The sequence below is a fragment of the Ixodes scapularis genome, unplaced genomic scaffold (genome assembly GCF_016920785.2).
Source record: "Ixodes scapularis isolate PalLabHiFi unplaced genomic scaffold, ASM1692078v2 PGA_scaffold0__279_contigs__length_252992795, whole genome shotgun sequence".
In the NCBI taxonomy this organism is placed as follows: domain Eukaryota; kingdom Metazoa; phylum Arthropoda; class Arachnida; order Ixodida; family Ixodidae; genus Ixodes; species Ixodes scapularis.
Window position 1 is genome coordinate 86,010,050 of NW_024609835.1, and position 19,361 is coordinate 86,029,410.

At 48.2% G+C, this 19,361-nt stretch overlaps 1 protein-coding gene across 1 annotated transcript in view; it reads left to right on the plus strand.

The window, feature by feature from the left end:
- Positions 1-19,361, plus strand: part of LOC115316492 (neuronal acetylcholine receptor subunit alpha-10) — a 686,776-nt gene that overhangs the window by 654,624 nt on the left and 12,791 nt on the right. Inside the window, exons 7-10 of the mRNA XM_040218145.1 lie at positions 2,744-2,927; positions 4,229-4,730; positions 5,091-5,284; positions 13,287-13,544. Of these exons, the coding sequence (XP_040074079.1) occupies positions 2,744-2,927; positions 4,229-4,730; positions 5,091-5,284; positions 13,287-13,544 (1,138 nt within the window). The remainder of the gene's footprint in view (positions 1-2,743; positions 2,928-4,228; positions 4,731-5,090; positions 5,285-13,286; positions 13,545-19,361) is intronic.

A 19,361-nucleotide genomic window follows, 5' to 3' on the forward strand; every position in this document is an offset into this window, starting at 1 on the left:
CTTCTATTTAATGGGTAGTGGTGAACATAGGACTTAGTATATGTACGCATAGGAAAATGGGGGGGTCCGGTACGCCGAGGATAGATTTGTTTCCTTTGTTTGTTTGTTTTTTCGTAGCTCTCAGGACATCCATCTATAAGACGTGTAATTTTGGTTCTGCACTGCCGTCGCCGTCAGACATTTCCTGAAATCTAATCATCTCGGTGTAATGCATCGTCGCCGTTGCTGTTGTTGGTGTCGGCTATAGCCCTATATAGCGGTGAACTATATTACAACTCTTAAAAAATAAATTTTTAATCTTGCGACGGAATTCATTTACTTTGATGGGTGGACATAGTTGTGTTCGTGAAGGAGCAATTTTAGCGACGAGGGATAATATTCGAGATAACGCTATTCCGTTGTAACTTGAGATTTTGGTGCAAATGTTTCTGGGCGAAATATTAAAAGAACCCTAACGGGCCATCGAGATAAGGATGAAGGACTATATTACACGTGTAGTTCGTGTAATGCACGTTGGCCACCAATTGGCACTCACGTGACGTGTGGTCGATTGCCGGTCAGGTGGCCACCTGCTGTGCATTCGGATACGGGCTAAAAAAATGCGCCAGGAGCTCCTCTCACACCCTTATCACCTCAATCCACCATTCTTCGGCTATGAATACTAATGGTCCGCTACCGAGGTGCACGTCAGGCTCACTTCACATAACTCGTCCAGGTTACATACAGCCTGTTCTGGTTGGTCCGTGGAGCGATTCGACGCCGTGGCCTGCACGTGGTGGTTTCTTATTTGCTGCATTCCTAACCTGTATTCGACTATACAGGTGACGGTACTCGTCTGCGGTATGCAGTGCAATGAGTGTTTGTGGCGTTCGGGGAAAGAAATTTATCAGGATGCATGGCGCAGTGCTGAGCCCTCCGCGTAGCGCGTACCATGTATAACACAATCTCAAAGCCGCGCGGTCGGTATGACAAAGCAGTAGCACCGCCAATACAAGTAGAGAACCAAAGAGCACTCTTAAAGCTGTCGGTCTGTTCACTTTCATACAGAACACAGACACAGACAATCATGGCGAACAACGCAAGGATCTCAGCAAATGACGAAGATCTAAACAATGCAATGTGCACAGGGACAATCATCATGCCGGCTGTCCCTGCGCCATGATTTTTGTCTAATCGTAATCTGATTTCGTTATTTGCTGCGATTCTTCGGTTGTTCGCAGTAATTGATTGCAGTCTGTATAGGTGTTGTGTAGGAAAGTGAACTCCCACGCCGTTTCTAGAATGTAAGAATTATAACACGTTCGGAGATTTTAAGCTTGGTTCAGACGTCTATACTTTCGAGCACAGCCGATTGCCTATACGCTCGCTTATGATAAGATGAGACTGCGAGTTGCTACAGCGACCGAGGTCCGCGCGACGTGTCGTCGTGAAGCGTGAGGAGTCATAACGCCGGTGGCCTCACGAAGACGCATATACCCGAACCCAGAGCCGTTTTTACTGAGAGAGTTTGGCCAATGGGCGGAACTTGTTGCCCGCTAGAACTAGCAGATTTCACGATAACACAAAATGGCGTTACTTTTTTCTCTTCTTTATTCCTGAGAATATGTGTAAAATTCCCATGAGTCAGAGCCCCAAAATGGTGGACGGAAGTAGTCATTCCTTGGTTGTCAGACTACGCTGCTGTGGTTGCCAGACTGTCAAAATCTCCCTAAGTAGGCTAAACTCTCTCAGTATAAAAGGCTCTGCCCGAACCAGCCCTTGCGGAAACCGTCTTTGTGCCACCGAGAGGCAGAATTTGCTTTCCACGGAGCGCGATGCTCCCGGGGTGAATTTACATCATAACATGTAGCAGGCACGTAGCCAGGATTTTGTTTCGGGGGGCGCCCGCCTATGGCAAAATGCTGTATGTGGGGGAGGGGGGAAAGGAGGTCCCAGCAAAACGGAAGATTTCGGGGGGGGGGGGGGGGGGGGGGGGGGGCGGGGGCAGGCCCCATGGGCCCCCCCCCCCCCCCCCCCCCCCTGGTTACGTGCCTGACACGTAGTATTTTAGAAACACTAAAAAACGCATCGTATAAATAAATGTGAGACACGTGACTCTTGGCGTTAAACAAAACACTTAAGAGCTTTCTGAACAACCCAAGAGGTAAAACTACATCGCACTTCTCGAAACGCCATGTGACGCACCGGTTAGCCCACCGTTCGTTTTAGTATTTCTTTTTCCACTCTTAAATTATTACGAGAATTTCATCCCATACGTCCACCAAAGCTGGCAATTGTTTATGTGGGGTTCTTGTTTTTTTATTATTATTATTTATTTATTATCTTCAAAATTTAACTTGGTTTATTTGGAATGCTTGCCGGAACCGTTCCAGATAGACACGCATGCTACTGTGTTTTCGTGCGCCCGTTTTTGTTGTTGTTGTTGTGGTTGCTGTTGTTGTTTCTTTTTACGGACAAATTTTCGTTTTTTCACCGCATCCTTTTTCTTTAACGCTATTAAGCGTCCAAGGCTTGGGTAAAATTCCCGCTTGCCCTTGTAAAACGGCTTTGAACAAGGGCAACTGATCTAAGCCGCATGACGGGAGCTTTATTATCATTTTAAAGAGGGCCGAGAGTCGTTCAAAACCGTCATTTCCGTCCGGCGAAGAAAGTCCGCGCACGCTCAAGAGCGGTGCCATGTTGGAAGGGCACCGCGTCGTGTCCGAGCCGGCGCACCGACGCACTCTGCGATGGCTGCGCGCAGTGCCCGGGGCGACTACCGGTCCGGCCAGCTGAGCAGCAACGTGATCGTGAAGTGGACGGGCGAGGTGGCCTTCCCGGTCCAGGCGGTCCTCACCAGCGCCTGCCAGCTGGAGCTGCACTACTTCCCCTTCGACGTGCACAACTGCCACCTCCACTTCGTCTCTTGGACCTACGATGTCCAACAGGCGAGAAACCCAACTGGGGTCCAAAGCCTGCGCCCGCTTGTCCGCTAGATCTGGGGGTACAGATTCAGTGAAGTACAGTAAAATGACACGAAACTATTTGACATGGCACCCTCGTTCCCCATCAGTAGCGGGAATGGTCATCAAATCAAACGAGGCAAAGCAGCAGAAGCAATTGCGACACAAGTTTGCGCATAGTTCAAAATCCCGAATGAACGCCCACCCATCGCGGAGAGATAGAAGGGATAGATATAAGGCATAAACTGCACAAAACGCGAGGACAATACACGAGACACGCAAACACTTTCCTGGAATTTCGCGCTGATGTTGCCCGTACGAGGTGAGCGATCTTTCTGGAGGGGGAGTTGGTTCGAGATTTTACGGTAATCAAATTCACTAAAATCAACTTAACGTGACAGTTATAGAAGCTTCATCCTTCCGTCAAAGGTTTCAAGCTAAATCAACCGAGGGCTGTTCATTCTCAAAGCTTTAACAGAAAGGTGCGGTATACTGAACTGCGCTATCTGTCGCAGATACGTAGATGGACGTCGGCCGTAATCGTAAACTCCCCGTGAACGCTGCTTCACACATTTTCGCTTGAGCGAGCTCGAGTGCGCAGTGTTCGCTCTTAGCCATTTACGACCAGAGAACACGCTGCACGTTGGCGCTATCTATAGTGTTGCTTTGAAACAGTTCCGATCGACCTCTACATTTTACTATTTTTGACGCATTATATTTTCACTCTGGTCTAGAAATAATTACAGTAACGTTATAAGAATTAAGTTCTCGCATATAATGCGGAGATTCGACCTCGAAAAATACAAAGTCTAGTTGTACGCCGCAGGTCTGAAGTGTGCCGAGGCTACTGATATATGGCGCCAGTCTGCCAATGTCACGTGTAGAGAGCCTTCATTACAGAGTTTCCAATTGGTTGCTCGGGGTCACGTGGTTTATGGGCCGCATTTGCAATGCGAGCTGCGAGGAGGTGATGCAAGCGTTGATCGCCTGCAAACGTCTCCGCCTTTCCGTCTGCTTTCCTCCTCGCCACGGGAAAATGCTGCGCATGCCCATTTGATCGCCGCAGGAGGTGTCCGCCATTAAGTTGCAAACGCTCCCCACGGTCTCAGATGGACCCTCTCTTCAATAGAGGCTCTCCAGTCGCGTGCGGTCGTAGCGCAGTCGATCCCAGTCAAACGCAAACTTGTGAACCAGCCCTAACGAGTCTGACGTAAGTGGTGGGCGTACTTAATTAAGCACTCTGTACTGTCCAAGGTTTATAGATACTCCTATAAATACGTCTACAGATAGTTCTGCAAATATTTGTATACTTCCGGCATCTATCATCGTTGGCGCTGCCTCCATTCGACCCTTGTCCTCCGGCCGTCTCTCAGGTGGAGCTCGAACCGTCGCGGACGGCGGAAGCCCTTACCCGGTTCCAGCGCCACGGGGAGTTCGAGCTGGTCGGGCTCAGCGTGAGCCAGCGCGTGCACCAGTCGGCGACGGACGCCGGCGGCGCGAGCACGACCCCCTCAGGCAGCTCGGACGACGGCGGCGGCCTCGGGGCGCCGGCGGCGCACCGCGACGTCACGTACTCCGTGCGCCTGCGGCGGCGCCCGGGCTTCCACCTGTTCCACCTGGTGCTGCCGTGCCTGCTGGTGAACGCCCTCGCGCTCCTCAGCTTCTTCGTGCCTTGCGAGTCCGGGGAGAAAGTCACCCTGGGCATCAACACGCTGCTCTGCGTGGCCGTCTTCCTCGTGGTCGTCAGGGACAGCCTGCCGCCCGGAGGGACCATGCTACCGCTCATCAGTGAGTGCGCGCTGTGTCCCTGGCTCGCATCGACGTCACAGCAGAGGCCATTGCGGTAGTCGGGGTGCTCGACGTGCGGTCCGAAAACGGGGATGAAATTACTATCATCCGCCTCATCGCACCGCCAGGGTTGCGCCTGCTGCACGAGTGTAAATTTAGGCGCATCCTCGCGCTTACTACATGCTTCATATCTTTGCAAAATTGAATGGTTAGTGGTTCTCGATTACACTGATCTCCGCCACGAAGTTTTCTAGATAGCGTTGAAAATCGAGTCTATGGCCCTTGTTACCTCGGAGGTGTTGAATCGAGGGCCGCCTTTCACACGTGTCGGCTAAATGCGCGTCCCTTTGTGGCCTGCAGGCGTCTACTACGGCCTGACAATCTGCGTGGTGGCGTGCACGACGGGGCTCAGCGTGCTCACGCTCAGCCTGCACCACCGCGGAGCGAGGGGAGTCGAGGTGCCCCGGAGCCTGCGCAGGCTCGTCCTGGGCTTCCTTGCCAAGCTGTTCCTCGTCGGCTGCTGCGCGCCTCACGGCGACGATGCGCAGAGAAAAGTGAGTGCGCGCGAGTCTGGCGCGCCTCGCGGCGACCGGCCGAAACGTGGCGTGGCCTAACACCTGCACTAGATGAATCTCCCCGCACGACGCTTCGTCGCATCAGTTTGTGCACCCTTCGTGTCGTCGCAAAAAAAAAAAACGGGAGAGGGCGACGGCGCGCACCAGAAAGCCCGACACCGGACGTGAGCGTCCAACTGGGTTCCTTATAAAGCCTAATTCTTTGTATGTCGGTTTAATCGATTCATAAAAATATATCGCTTTTACACTATTTTTTTATTATTATTAATAGCACCTTTTATGCGGTCAGTTTTCTACATTCGGTAATTCGTAACCTTCAACGAGGCTGTATATACACACTACAAAAAAATGTTACACCCTCAAAGGTATAAAAAGCGTGTTCCAGATGCTTACATTCGTGACTACACATTTTTTCAGCACCTTTATTCTGAGTGGTGCATCCATTTTAATCGTAAAGTAGGGTGTAAGAAAGTACAACGGTAAATTGAGGCGAAAACACTCTTTGGAGGGTGTTCACTATTTAAAAGAGCCTTTGGGGAGGTTGTTTTAGAGACGAGGTCAAATAACCATTGTCTGTACCAATTATTAGCGCAATAGCTGTTATGGACTCTTCCCATCGCTGTTGTAATTGTTGTCGATATTGCCGAATCCTTAAAAATTATCGCCCGCCGCCAGCTGGAATCAAACCCGGGTCCACTGCGTGTCGAGCGGGCGCGTTACCAACTAAACCACGCAAAAGCATTTTTTCAGAGCGCAGCTCTTAGGTGCCCGTTTCCAGCTTGAGCGGCGTAGTCGTCGCCATCGCCGTCGCCGTCGGCGTAACCGTGAGGAACACGTGACCCCCGTGAGGAACACGTGACCCCCGCTAGGTCACGTGACCCCCGCTAGGTCACGTGACCCCCGTGAGGTCACGTGACCCCCGGGACATCACGTGACCCCGATGACGTAACGTGACCCCGTGAGGTCACAAGGGTCACGCGACGTAACAAGGGTCACGTGACCTCACGACGCCGCTCGGAGGGAGGAGTAGCAGGCAGGATGAGGAGGAGGGAGGAGGGGTATACTGTCACGAATGACAAGCGATGAGGTGATAATAACTGGAAAAACTAAACGTTTATTGGGGCGAACTTGTGCCCAAAAAATAAAAAAAAAGGGAACAGAATAAAGCATAGCGTCGCGGGCGTCGAAGTCGGCGTGACAGCAGAGTCAACGCTGGGGCGAAACTGACTCCGGCTTGCCACGCGGAGCCCCTTATGTAGACGCGTGGGCTTCTGGAACAATCGGCGTAGAAGGTTTGGCGTGTCGAACATTCTAACCTCGAATCAGCCCCCAACACGCTTCTCGAATTTACCAGAACATTACGTTAGAATTAACAAAAATGCGTCTGCGCGGCCGGGAACCGAACCCTGGCTTTCTGCGCGGAAGGCACGCGCGATAACCGTTAGGCCACGAGCGCGCGCCGCAATACGCCCCCTCAGTACCTTTTCCTCCTCCTCCTCAAGAGCTGCGCTCTAATTCGGTGTTACAGGGAATTGTAAGCGACTTTCATTTTTTTTTAGACCTTATTGAGATAATACATGCAACATATCTCAAAAGCACTTCACACTGTGAGCTCAATAGTATCCATCGTATACGGCACAGAAAATGTGAGATTCAAACAGCAAGAGTTGTGAAGGGGCATTGACTATAGGCGTTCAACAATTCAAGCGACATATAAACGTATACCAAAGTCACTCCAGTTATCGGAAGCTAACAACAACCACCTGTGCATCAGTAAAACGTTTTCTTTAGTTCAGAGACGAGTTTTGAAGTGTTTAAGCTAGAGCTTTAATAACCCGCTTTATACTTATGGGTTTTGTAGTACCAGACGTTCACAACACGCGCTTTCTAAAAAACAATTCTTAAAAAGTTGCTTGCAAAAATATTATTGTGCTAAGAGCTCGTGCCGGGAGAATCAAATCAAATCAAATCATTTATTTGCATCTGCAAGTACAGACGCCGGAGCCGCGAACAAAAAAGCCAATCTTCGTTGGCTTGACGAGGTCCGGGCCCCGAGAGCTTGGCCGATGGTGACGGAGATGCAGGAAAAACAAACAGGGTAATAAACATGCACAAAACACGTTAATTAAAAGGTTAACATAACTTAATACATATTATACAAAAAGTAGGGACATTGATTTACGATTTGAACTATAAATGTAAATAAGCGCCCCAGATAAAAAACGAAACAAAAAACAAAAGAGTTCGGAACAAATAAATGGAACAAAACAAAAGCGTTCGGAACAAAACAGGTGGCCATTTTGTTTCGGATGCATTTGCGTGTAAAGTGAGAAAAAGACATTCCAACTTAATATTGTTGCACTGTCCTTTTTAAGGTCTGTTCACACATACAGCGGAGTGCTGTAAGCACAACACCGACTTTGCGCTAAGCGCGTCCTGACGGCAGCGTTCACCAGATTCGTATCGCACCGTCAAAAATGTTGCTCATGGCAGACGATAAGTATAGCTGACGACACGAGAACAGCGCCGTATCAGCACTCCACTGCATGCTGGAACCGGCCTTAAACGACAAAGCAGCGCTTTCACACGCGCACCTTTATTGTGAAAGGCACCCGCGCTTTCGGCAACAAACGTCGGGCCAACTAGAGCCGGGGGTGGCCTTCGGGTTTTGAAGAAACATCGCCACACACGCGACGTCGCGCAGAGCGCCCGCTAGATTGCTCTGCCTGTGCCAAGTGACACGCTCTCGCGTATTCCCTCTCATAAATCCTATGACTGTACGTGCCGCACGATTAACGCCTCTCTAAAGTGATATTCACGCGTGGAAAAAAAAACGTGAACTGGTGTGCGTGGCGTCGACAGCGGTCAGAATTCCCCTCCTCATGCTTCGTCGTTCACACCGGCGAGGTGCAGTGTGGAGGGATGTCAGCGCGCGGTTTGTAGCTCAATTTAGCTGTTTCTATTATTTTACAGCACCGCAGACGAATTTAGCAGTCTCGACATTTGACACGAAAGCGTTGAATGGCAAACGTTCGATAGAAGCAAACTGATCCGCAGCCGAACAGTGATTGTTTGTTCCTCCCGAGCCTCCTTCCCTCACTCCGCCGCGGAGCTCACAGCACAGCGCCGCATTTCAAAAGCCTGATTTTTTTGTCGCGTGATGCGCGCACCGAGGAGAAATTTCCGGAATTTCTCTTTTGCGTGAATACGGCTTGCAGAGGACATCCCCGACGTCCGACGCTCCAAGCGAACACGGCTTGCTCCCAAGACAGGAACGTTTCCCCGTAGTCGTCACTTGGCGTCAATCCGCTATCTTAATTGGACACCTTTTTGTGGCGGAAAAAAACGTTTGCTATCACCATGAGCTCAATTTCAAGTAGCATATCGATACAAATGAGTCAAACAAAGTAAGCGGACCTATATTAATGGAAGTATCGCGTCTTTGGTTATACGCTCGAGCTGCAAGGCATATCGCTAATCAGCCTATCTACGGAAGGAACCTCGTGAATTTTAAGGCCTAGAAAACGTTTTGGGTGGAAAATAGATTCTGCACTAGAATTCTGACTCTCTGAGACGTCAGCAGATAAGGCCTTTGAAAAGACGTATTTGGGCCTTGTTTTTGCTGAACTCCTCTTACTGACATTCGCAGTGACCGACTCATTGCATGTTTATAAAGGAAGTCAGCAAGCACACAGTCTCTCTTTTGTGCGTGCGTGCGTTTGTTTGTTTGTTTGTTTGTTTGTTTGTTTGTTTGTTTGTTTGTTTGTTAGGGGGGGGCGGGTGATCGAGGATCCAACGGACTCTTTTGTTCTGACTGCGAAACTAGCCAAACTTACGAACTAAGTGTTCATAAATGTGAAGCATTTCAGTGAGGGATCCACGCTAGCGCTAATTTAATCTTGTTCAACAAACCCTTAAAGAGCGTGGCGGCTGAAGCATTAAACAGTAAAATAATTGATCTAAACGACGTCTTTGAAGACACGACACGACGTGTTTGAAGGCGCGAAACTCTGCAAAAGTTTCCAAGTTCTCGGCAGGCTGTGTACGGCACACAAAGAACAGAGAAACCCGCGATGGCAGAAAACACGACTCTCACAGCCTGGAGGACGGGGGTATTTTTGGCGTCACATTGTCAAACGCGACGTGGTTTTTTTTTTTGTGTTTTTTTTTTTTTTACGAGGTTTTATATATATATATATATATAGAGAGAGAGAGAGAGAGAGAGGGGGGGGGGATATGAGCAGTCTGAAGTTTAAAGAATATCTTCTTCCTCGGCGCTTGACACTTCAAAAATAAAAATTTAGTGTTGTCGGCGGTGAAGATGATGTTACGCTGCTGCCCTGCCAAATAGCGCGTATACGTTGGTTTTTTTATTACTATTATTTATCGGTTTTTATTCGCGTTTTGTATAAGACTTTCTCAAGGTCGTTTATACTTAAGAGTTCGGCCGTCTTTCAAAAATGCCGACAAACTAGCAATCACGGCTGGGAGTGTGGAAACCGGGAAATAGCATGTTCTTTCTGCCACCATGCTTTTTAACGCATAACAAACTGTGACCGTCTCTAGATGGGACAACACTCCTTTTTTTTGTTATCGCAAAGTCCGCTTTGCAATACCGCAAGATTTTTCACCCTTCTCAAGATTAAGACTTCAAGAAATTAGCCAACGATTTTATACTGTATAGTACCACTCCTCTCTGTAATGCCACCGGGCGTTGAGAGTATGCAAATAAATAAATAAATAAATACGTGTCACCCACTGGCAGACTTGTACCTAGTTGAACAACTCTACTCAAGTTACTGTAGTTTAACTACTTTTCTTAGTAGTGTAGTAACTTTCAGTTGCATTTTTATTTCGGTAATTAGTAGTTTACTTTAATTACTTTTTTGAGTAACTTCTACTAAAATTACCAATTACTCACAAATTTCAGTGGTTGTTTTGCCTATCAACAAACATTCCGCACAAAGGAGATAAGATGGACGATCAGCTGATATTTCCAACGAGGGAGAAGCATGTGGCGTAGGAAAGGGGGGGAGAAGAAAATAATTTGGAGAGTTCGAAACCCCCCTAAAATTTTTACGCACCGCTACGAGGCGCGAGGAGCGAACAGACACGACGCAAGAGAGGCCGAGTAACTACGGAATAAGCGCCAAAGACTGGCGCTTCTTTGTGTCCCGAAGCTCAAAGAGACTTGACCCACTTGAAGAAAGGGCTGGTCTCTGCTTCTCCTCAGCGTAGAAACTCTCGCCCACTACGGGAGGTGCACACACTGCATCCTCACTCAAAGGAGGCAACAAAATGCAGCACCTGCTCTTAAGCTCATCTAGTGCTCCCGTAGTTTGTGCTGTACGCGAAGAATCGCGGTGGTAAATGGCAACGCCAAAGGACTTTTTTGCGTTGCTTTCCCTCCTAAAACTGAGAACATGCACATCTTAGAAGATTCAAAGATCGTTCGAGAAACCTTAATAGTTCCCAAAACGCTTTTTTTATAAAAATGATAAACAAGCAGTGTTGGAAAGTACTCTAAGTTTATGGTACTTAAAGTACTACTGTTTAGAAAACTTGTACTTCACTTGAAGTACATTCTCTGAGCATGTACTTGTACCTTCCAGGGAAAGTAAAACTCCCGACTTCAATGTACATTCGTCGAATTTGAAAACAAAAAAATGGCGGTATTGTCGTGTGAAAACGCGCTCTTTCGAGACGTCATCTGCTTATTTCTTTGAATGAAGACCGACACAAATAAAACCGACACAAATAAGTGCCTTATAAGCTGATTGTGTCAAATCGCTCGTCAGCGATTTGACAATAATTGCTGCCATTTTCGTAAAAACTAATGCACCTCCGATTACTTAAAAAAACATCATGAAAGATTGTGTTAAAAATAGTAGTACTTTACCTTGAAATATATGGTTCTTATAGTAGGTTACTTCATGTGCATTGCACCCGGTGTATACTTACTACTCTACTTGAAGTACATAGCGTCTCGTTTACTTTGTACTTTACTTCAAGTACTTTTAGGATGTACTTTACGCAACACTGTAAACAAGCATGCACTGTCTAAAAAAATCATGCTCAGGCAGGGCTAAACCTCAAAGTAGAACAGATACATTTGCTGTACATCATTGACCAAACAAACGAGGGAGTACAAAACAATTAGGCACGCAGAAGCAGAACCAGCTATTAAAGCGTTTCTGTGAAAAAACAAGCCGATTTATTTTTGGCTAGCACAATTTCACTAACGGATCAAACAAAACCTATGTACTTTCTTTTTACTATAGAAACATATAAAAGTAACTTCAAAAATAACTTAAAAAGTAATTCGCTACTTTTTTACGGTAATTAGTAATTTTCTCAATTACTTTTTCATTTGAGTAATTTCTACTCTACTTAAATTGTTTTTGAGGCCAATACTCAGTAATTTAACATAATTACTTCTTTTTTTTTGTAACTTGTACATGTCTGCCCTGTGGCAATCACGGAAATTCCAACGCTGCCATAAGTTGGCGTTTGTGTACATAGAAAAATAAATTAATCACAAGGAACCTCATTTGAAGACCCGTGCTCGCACTCGTACCTGTCACAGCCATGGCAGTAGTATACTAATCTAGATGGACAAATCCCACGCATTTCGGTCGCTTCGGAATGGCGGAGCACAGATGCGGCCATCGATCGTCCGAATGGCACCATATTGCTGGAGACGCTTGGGGTAAAGTAGGAAGAAGGAAAGCATCACTTGCAAGGGCTGTATTTATGGTGTTTTTTTTTTTTTTTTTTTCTAGCTTAATAAAATAAATAACCGTGTCGAGCACTCGAACAACTCAACTCGTCGAGGCAAGACGAACACGCTTAACCTAACGTCTGCTCTTTTCTTCGCTTCTCTGTCGCTTTCTTTCTCGTTCTGTCTCTCGGTGCCACCGCTACGGTTTACCGCGTTCGGCTTTCGTCCTTAGCCCCCCTGGTCACTGCCCTGCTCCGAACTCTTGAGGTGGACTACAGTAACTACGTTCGTTTGCATGTTTCCTTCGGCGGCTATTTCTCGGGGCAAGCAGTACAAGGAGCTCCTTCACTTTGCTCGACCGTCTTGACGCAGAGTAGCGAACGCGCCGTTCCACCACACAGAGTAAACCAAGTTTATTTCCTTTCACAACCGCGTGCAAACGTTGTACCAACCCGTCTTTCCGGAAGCTAACGGTTCCTTAAGGACCTATATGTTCATAGTTCGCGTGGTGAAACAATTATATAGAAACAAAAACGGCGTTGTTTGATCTCCCGTCCCGCCTGCTATGCGTGTATATAAAATGTAAACACTATTTGTTCGTTCGTGTGCTTGAAAGAGCTAAGCAAATAATGAGTTGTATAAACATTTAGGCAGCGGGAAGCTAGTCCGCCCAAAGACGCATCCGCGGTCACATTTGTTGATGAGAAATGTAACCTGCAGTGTCGTTTACGACCGCTATGCCGGAGTTTTTAACGTGCATCACGCGGTAGTGATAGGTGATACGTTCTGGAACGCACGACGGTGCAATTGTACAATGTTCATTCGTATGAAAACTGTCAGGGGTGGGGTCGAGCCCGGGGTCCCTGGGTTCTGCAACACGGGCTTCCGCTTCACGTGCTCCGAGCTGCGGTGAGCTGACGCTCTCGGCCGCCGGACTACCAAAATAATTAATATGTGCGTTCTCTCATCGAGAAACTAAAAGAAGTTCAGGAATTTTCAAGTATTTTCCGACATCGGTATTCAACTTCGCTTTGTGCCCTGACTCCCAAATCAAACGCGGTTTTCATCGCGAAAGCTTATCATTATTTAGAATCCCCCTTCCCGTAAGATCACCCACCTCAGATTTCCCCCTTGTATCTCTTCGCCGTGAGTAGGCGCTCATCCGGGATTTTAGAAACCGTGCATGCCACGTCCGAAAAAAGAGGAAAAAAAAAGTATTCGTCTTCTGAAACGGGTTTCGCTGTCTCCGCCTCGTGCCAGAACCACGACTCCACCCAGGAGTCCAAGTCGTGTCGGCAGCCTCCGAGCCCGCCGTCCCAGCTGGACTCGGACAAAGTGGAGCTGGACCACATCGAACGGTACAACTTCTCGCCGAGGCTGCGGCACCGCAAGGAGTTCTGCACGGGCCTGGGAGTCCTCGGGGGAGGCGTCGGGCCGCCGGCGCCGGGGCCCGCACCCCCGGGGGACGTCCCTTCCTCGGACGAGTTCGAGAAGCAGTTCGTGCGCGTCCTCGCCAAGGTGGGTACATCCTCCTATCCGCTTGGCCTCCGAGGGCTTACTCTGCGTAGGCCTGTTGGCGCTGGGGAATCAGCCTCATCTCCGCGACATACTTGGATAAATGATTTCAGAAATGTCGTTCAGTTGCAACAAAAGCAGCTAATTACAATTCGAATTACCTGGGGCGCAAAAAGTAATTCGTTAAAATTATTTCAAAAAGTAATTAATTTCAATTATTCACTTTCACAAGGCATTCTTACAATGATTTACTTCCAGAAAGTAATTCATCACAATTATTTACTTCCAGAAAGTAACTCATTACAATTATTTACTTCTCACTTACTTTCCTGTGACAGCTACCCGATTTGAACGATTTTAATGTGATAGCGCTTTTCAGCGCTTAAACGTGTTCATTTCTTATCTCACCGTGGAGGATTAGTGTACGAAATATTACGTCCGCCATATTTGTGCGCCTGTGTTTCGCCTACATTATCGCAGGTTTAACGGGAGTTGTAAGCATAAACCAAGTGGGTTGTTTTTATTATTGTGGAATCCTACCAACATTGTTGGTGTATCTTTTATCTCTGCGGTTAAAAGTAAATGTTATTATTTGTGTTACTCGGTTCTCAAGGAGTCTAATGGGGGCTCAATTTTTACTTTTCTGAAAACGGCCGACATGAGTCATGTGAGGTATTCAATAATTCAATGTACAAATCCCCATCACATCATTTTTTTTTATTGTTTCGTTCTATCCTGATCATGGGTGTACCAACCGGGGGGCAAGTGGTGGGGGCAAGGCATGTGTTTCCCCCCCCCCCCCCCCCTGAAACAGCCGCCTCTGGGCAGAGCAAACACTAGCCGGTAACTTGTTTCTAAGTGCCCCCCCCCCCCCCCAACTTAAAAACAAGTTGGTACGCCACTGATCCTGATAACGTAAGGCGCTCTCGCTTTATGTGGAGCATTCCTTCTTTCTTTCCCTTTACTGGTGCTGTGGATTTGGCAGAATTTCAGCTGTCTGTCAAAATAGGTCGGCGCCAGCTGGTGCGGTTTTGGCTCTTTTAAAGCGCCACGAATTGACAGAAGGAAATGGGGCAGACGTCAAGCGTATTTTCGCCTGTCAATAACTAAGAACAAAGCAGCTCCAGTATGACGAAGCATTTTTAAAAGATTGTTGTAATTGTCATTACATTTTGCAATTACTGAGGCTGAGAAGTTGTTTAATTCTACAATTACTTTCGTTCAAACGCAGTTAATTACGATTACAAGTTACTCGAGAAAGCAATCAATTACGGTTATATTATTTAGTGTAAAATAATTACTATTCAAGCATGTTGTCTGCAACGTCACGAGACGCACTCCGCAGTCTAACGCAGAAATATTACGTCTTCGATTAACAAGAAATACAAGCCGTCGATCGCGAATTTGATTCTTTGAAACTTTCTAACGCATTTTATTTATTTTAAATTTAATTGCAGAAGAAAACGTATTCGAATCCTTTCATACGTTTCAAGTTGTTCGAAGTTGATATTTTTTGTTGACCAACTCGTATCTTAAATTCTTAAATTCATAATTATTGATTTCCTCCCTTATAATGCCACGCGCGTCGCCGAGCGAGAACGTGCGTGGCCGAGTGGTTACCTCGCACCCCCACAAAAATGTCACGAATGACGAGGTAACGATGTAAAGAATAGCTGAGGAAACTGAAACGTTTAATGGGGGAACTTGTGCCCGAAAGAAAAGTGAACTGAAGATAACAGAGCGTCGTGGGCGTCAAAGTCGGCGTAACAGCAGGATGAGTAAGTAACAGAGTGAGTCTCGCTGGAGCGAGACTCACTCCGGCTCGCCACACGGAGCACGTACCGGCGCGAGCAACGTACGGCGCGTAGAGCATTCGTAACTCTATGAGACGAGAAAGTTGTCGGACTTGCGACGACGACAAGCAGAAGAATAAATAACAGAACACTCCGCTACCGGGATTCGAACGCAGATCTTCTGCGCGATAGTCAAGCGCGGTAACCATTCGGCTACGCACGCTGTTGCTCGGTGACGCGCCTGGCATTATCGAGGTGCACGTATGCGTGTGTGCGTATATTTGGCAGCGCAATTTCTTGGAAACGAGAGTCTCTAAGTAGACACGACAAGAACTGGAGGGAAAAAAAGGAAACAAAAAAGGAAGACGTTTGCACATGTGTCCAACCATCACGAGGACGTAGGGTTATTTGATCAAGAATAATCAAACCAACGGATTTCACGGGCCCGACTGAATCGTCTTGCACCCCTGGCCAAACAGGGCCCGCTTTCCTTGTCTCGCATAGTGTTCTCATTGACGAAACTTCCACTAGTACTGGAGCCTCCGCTTAGAGCAGATTACATGGCTCTGCTCATTGCTGAAACCAAGTGCCTTCTCGATGCCAGAGTTTACAAGAGTCGTTGGTAGCAGCGCCTTGCAGAACAGCAGCAAGCGGCGAATAGTTTCTTCTTCACACGCACTGCACCTCGTATCTGTCACGCCTCGACCATACTTGCGTTGATAAGGTTGGTGCGCAGGGCTCCGCCAAGGACCTCGATGAGCAGTCGGCTCCCCAGCGTGTTTCCGCAGAAAGTCAGGGGGGGAGATCTTAGCCTTCGAAGACGCGTGCAGGTCCATGGTAATATGTTGCCTCATGCCTTTTATCCAGCGTTCGTTCTCTACAGCTTGTACTCGTTCTTGCACTTTGCTCGCCCATTCTCCTTCACATTGGGGTTCGACATCCAAGGAGAATGGCCAAAACTTTATGCCGAGCCGAGTGACACACTTCCCCCCCATCGAATTTACGTTCTTGAGACATGTACATACATGGTGCCCCCCTCCTCCCCCCCCCCCCCTCAAAAAAAAAAACGATTACACTGTTGTTATTTTTATATCAAAAATAAAATATGCGTTGCCGACTTGCCGCTGCATTTGGGTGGAAAAGGGGCGTTCGCCGACGCGTACTTTATTTTAGCGCTAAAAAAAAAACAGCGTGTAATGTTTGGAGGGGACACTCTGCATACAAAAAAAACGCCCAGCCCAAGGGCCTTCATTCACGTACCGGAGACGCGTGTGGCAGCCTAGCTTTTTTCTGGCTTATCGCGCCTCCAATGAAAACCAGCCGATGTCACCCTCCAAAAGTCCATTTGCTGCCCGTCCGTGGCCTCCCAAGGCTTGACGACCGACCTCCCTTTGGCGGCACTCGATGGATTCTTGAAACTCGCTGAGACCGCAGATGACAACGTTTCTGAATGTCCGCCCGGGCAGATAGGGAGAAAGAGAAGACTCGCGAAAGAGGAAATACTAACGTGGGAGTTACAGCCAAGTGCCGAACGGTCATCGTTAGTTAGGGGGGGGGGGGGGGGGGGGGGGGGGGGGGGTGCGACACATCGGTTGCAGCTTCAGCGGTTCCGCCTTTGCAGCACATTTCGCTTCCATACTGAGGACGTCGTGAGGCTCTGGTGATGCTCGACCAGGTAGTCGGTCGTAGACAGCTTTACTCCAAAGTATCTGTACTCGGAGAGAATAGGAATTACTGCACCTTGTAGGGTAAGTGATCCGAGGCTGCCCCTCCCGCTGGAGAAAAGTACTGTAGCGAACTTGTCGGCACATGCGACGAGCAACCGCTTCGTGTCTTCCACGCTTCGTGTCTTCCACGGCCTGTACGAGGTTGTCAGCATAGGCGAATCGGGGCAGACGCCACGTCACCACATTTCCGTGTTGGCGGTGCACCAGGGAAAAACCAATGCCTGCTTCTTCTATTTCTTTTTCATGCTAGACGGATACAACATACATATCCTCAGCGTCAATTGGGGTATCTCTGTCCTAATTCATTTTCAACTTTAATCTCGCCAGAGTTCAGGCCGTTGAAGGATGCAGTCACTCGGTTGTCGTCATAAAACTCCCAGATTAACCTTAGCCAGGCTCCGGGAATGTTAAGCTGCCGTACAAGTAGCATTGCATCAGTGGCGCAATCGTATGCTTCGGCAATGTCGAAAACCAGCATACCAGTGACAGCCTCTATGCCCGCGCAATGTCAACGCATTGGGTCAGTGCGAATAAATTGTCGCCTATACGCGACGGCCAACTCGAAACCCGTGCATGCAGCTCCATAAGCACGCCGGCTTCCTCCATGCGTGAGGCACCAATTGATGACTCTCGCGAACGCTCTGTGTGCAATCGCCGTGACGGTCAGTGGTCGGTGGTCACGCTGCAGCTGCTTGTTGCCGCCTTTCTTCGGGATGCGGGTTCCTCAACCACGCCTCCAGTCACTGGGAATCTCTTAGCAGCATATGCGACTGAACAAGAGCGCCAATAGACGGATTTCAGCAGCCAGTCTCGTTATGACGCCGCTGCCGACACGCCATCGTGGGAACTACAGTCTTTCTGCATGCGCTACAAACCCTCTGCGAACCTGCGCGAAGAGAGCACAAGACGGCAAAAACATTCTCGTGCACTATCGCCTGACTCCCGGCAACTACAGTTATGGCGGCGTCTCGCGTGCGTGGAACGCCTAATGAGATCGGTCTATTACTCACGTGCGTCGCGTCATAGCCTCCTATATACTGACAAATCCTGGCAGATCGCCATGAGGAGCGGCCGCCAAAATAGAAAAGGTGGAGCGGCAGACGACGGATGAGAGGAGAGCCACGTGACTGGATCCCCGCTGCGGCGAGACGCCCAGTCTTATCGTTCTCTCTCGGGCGTGCTTTGTTGTGTTTTGTTCGTTCTCTCTCGGGCGAGTGTCTTTTGGGTCCTCGCCGTTGCAAAAGCTATGCGCTGACGTTCCTGTTCCCCGAGAAACGGATCTTTGATGCTCTGTGCTACCAGATCCTCGCGCTCCAAATCTGGGACCGGGCACTCTATGGCTCCGCAGTTGAACTGCCAGGCTTTTTGAGCATAGAGGAGGTTGGTCGCGTTCTATTCCTTTCAGCACCCTTACCAAGATCTGATCCAGTCCCTGCTCATTGCTGCCGTTCAACCGCGGAAGGGCGCATTCGACGTGTATACTCCTCCCACCAGTGTTACCTTGTCAATCGCTGAAGAAGGCAGCGTGAGATTCTTGACGTATGGGTTCTCGGTGGACATTTTCTCCGGATCGTGCTCTTCTGTGGCGCCTCAAATAGAGTGTAGATGTGCTCACCTCATTGTTCCTTCACGTTATGTATTACACCTCTGTTTTTGGCATCTGCAAGGTGGAAGAACTGTACTGCTGTCTAGAGTACCAATATAGCGGAAAATATTTTCTGCAGCTTTTTTGCCACTATGTTTCATATTCGACATCCCTATGCAGCTATGTACTTGCTTTCTTCTCTTCCACTCTATCTTATGTTATTTCCACGAGATTCCCGTACTTCTCCAACAGTCCCAGGGTCTGGGTGCTTCTCCAAGCACACTTGGTGCCCAGTTATTCTCCCGATTAGCGGCCTGCCTACGTTGGATGGCTCTCTCGATTTCACCGTCGCACCATGAAACAGGCCGTGTTCGTATTGCGCCCTTCGCTACCAAATGTGTCAAGGTAGCCTGACTCGGTGCCACGACTTATTCTTCGTATGCGAGAGTATCTATACGCCGATTGTTTTCTTTGAAGTCCTGACATACGGCCTAAACGTTACTGTCACTCAATTAAAATGTTACTTTTTGTTTTGATCGCCTTTAATTTCGTCGGATTACGCCAAAGTTAAGTATTATGCAAATGTGATTAATTCCAATGCTTTTTATCCCTATTTTCATCCACTTATATTTTTTGAAGATGACTCACTCGCCTCTTGGAAGCTAGGGGCGTAGTCGATGCAGGCTCTTCGATCCCGGCCCATTCACGTGTGTTC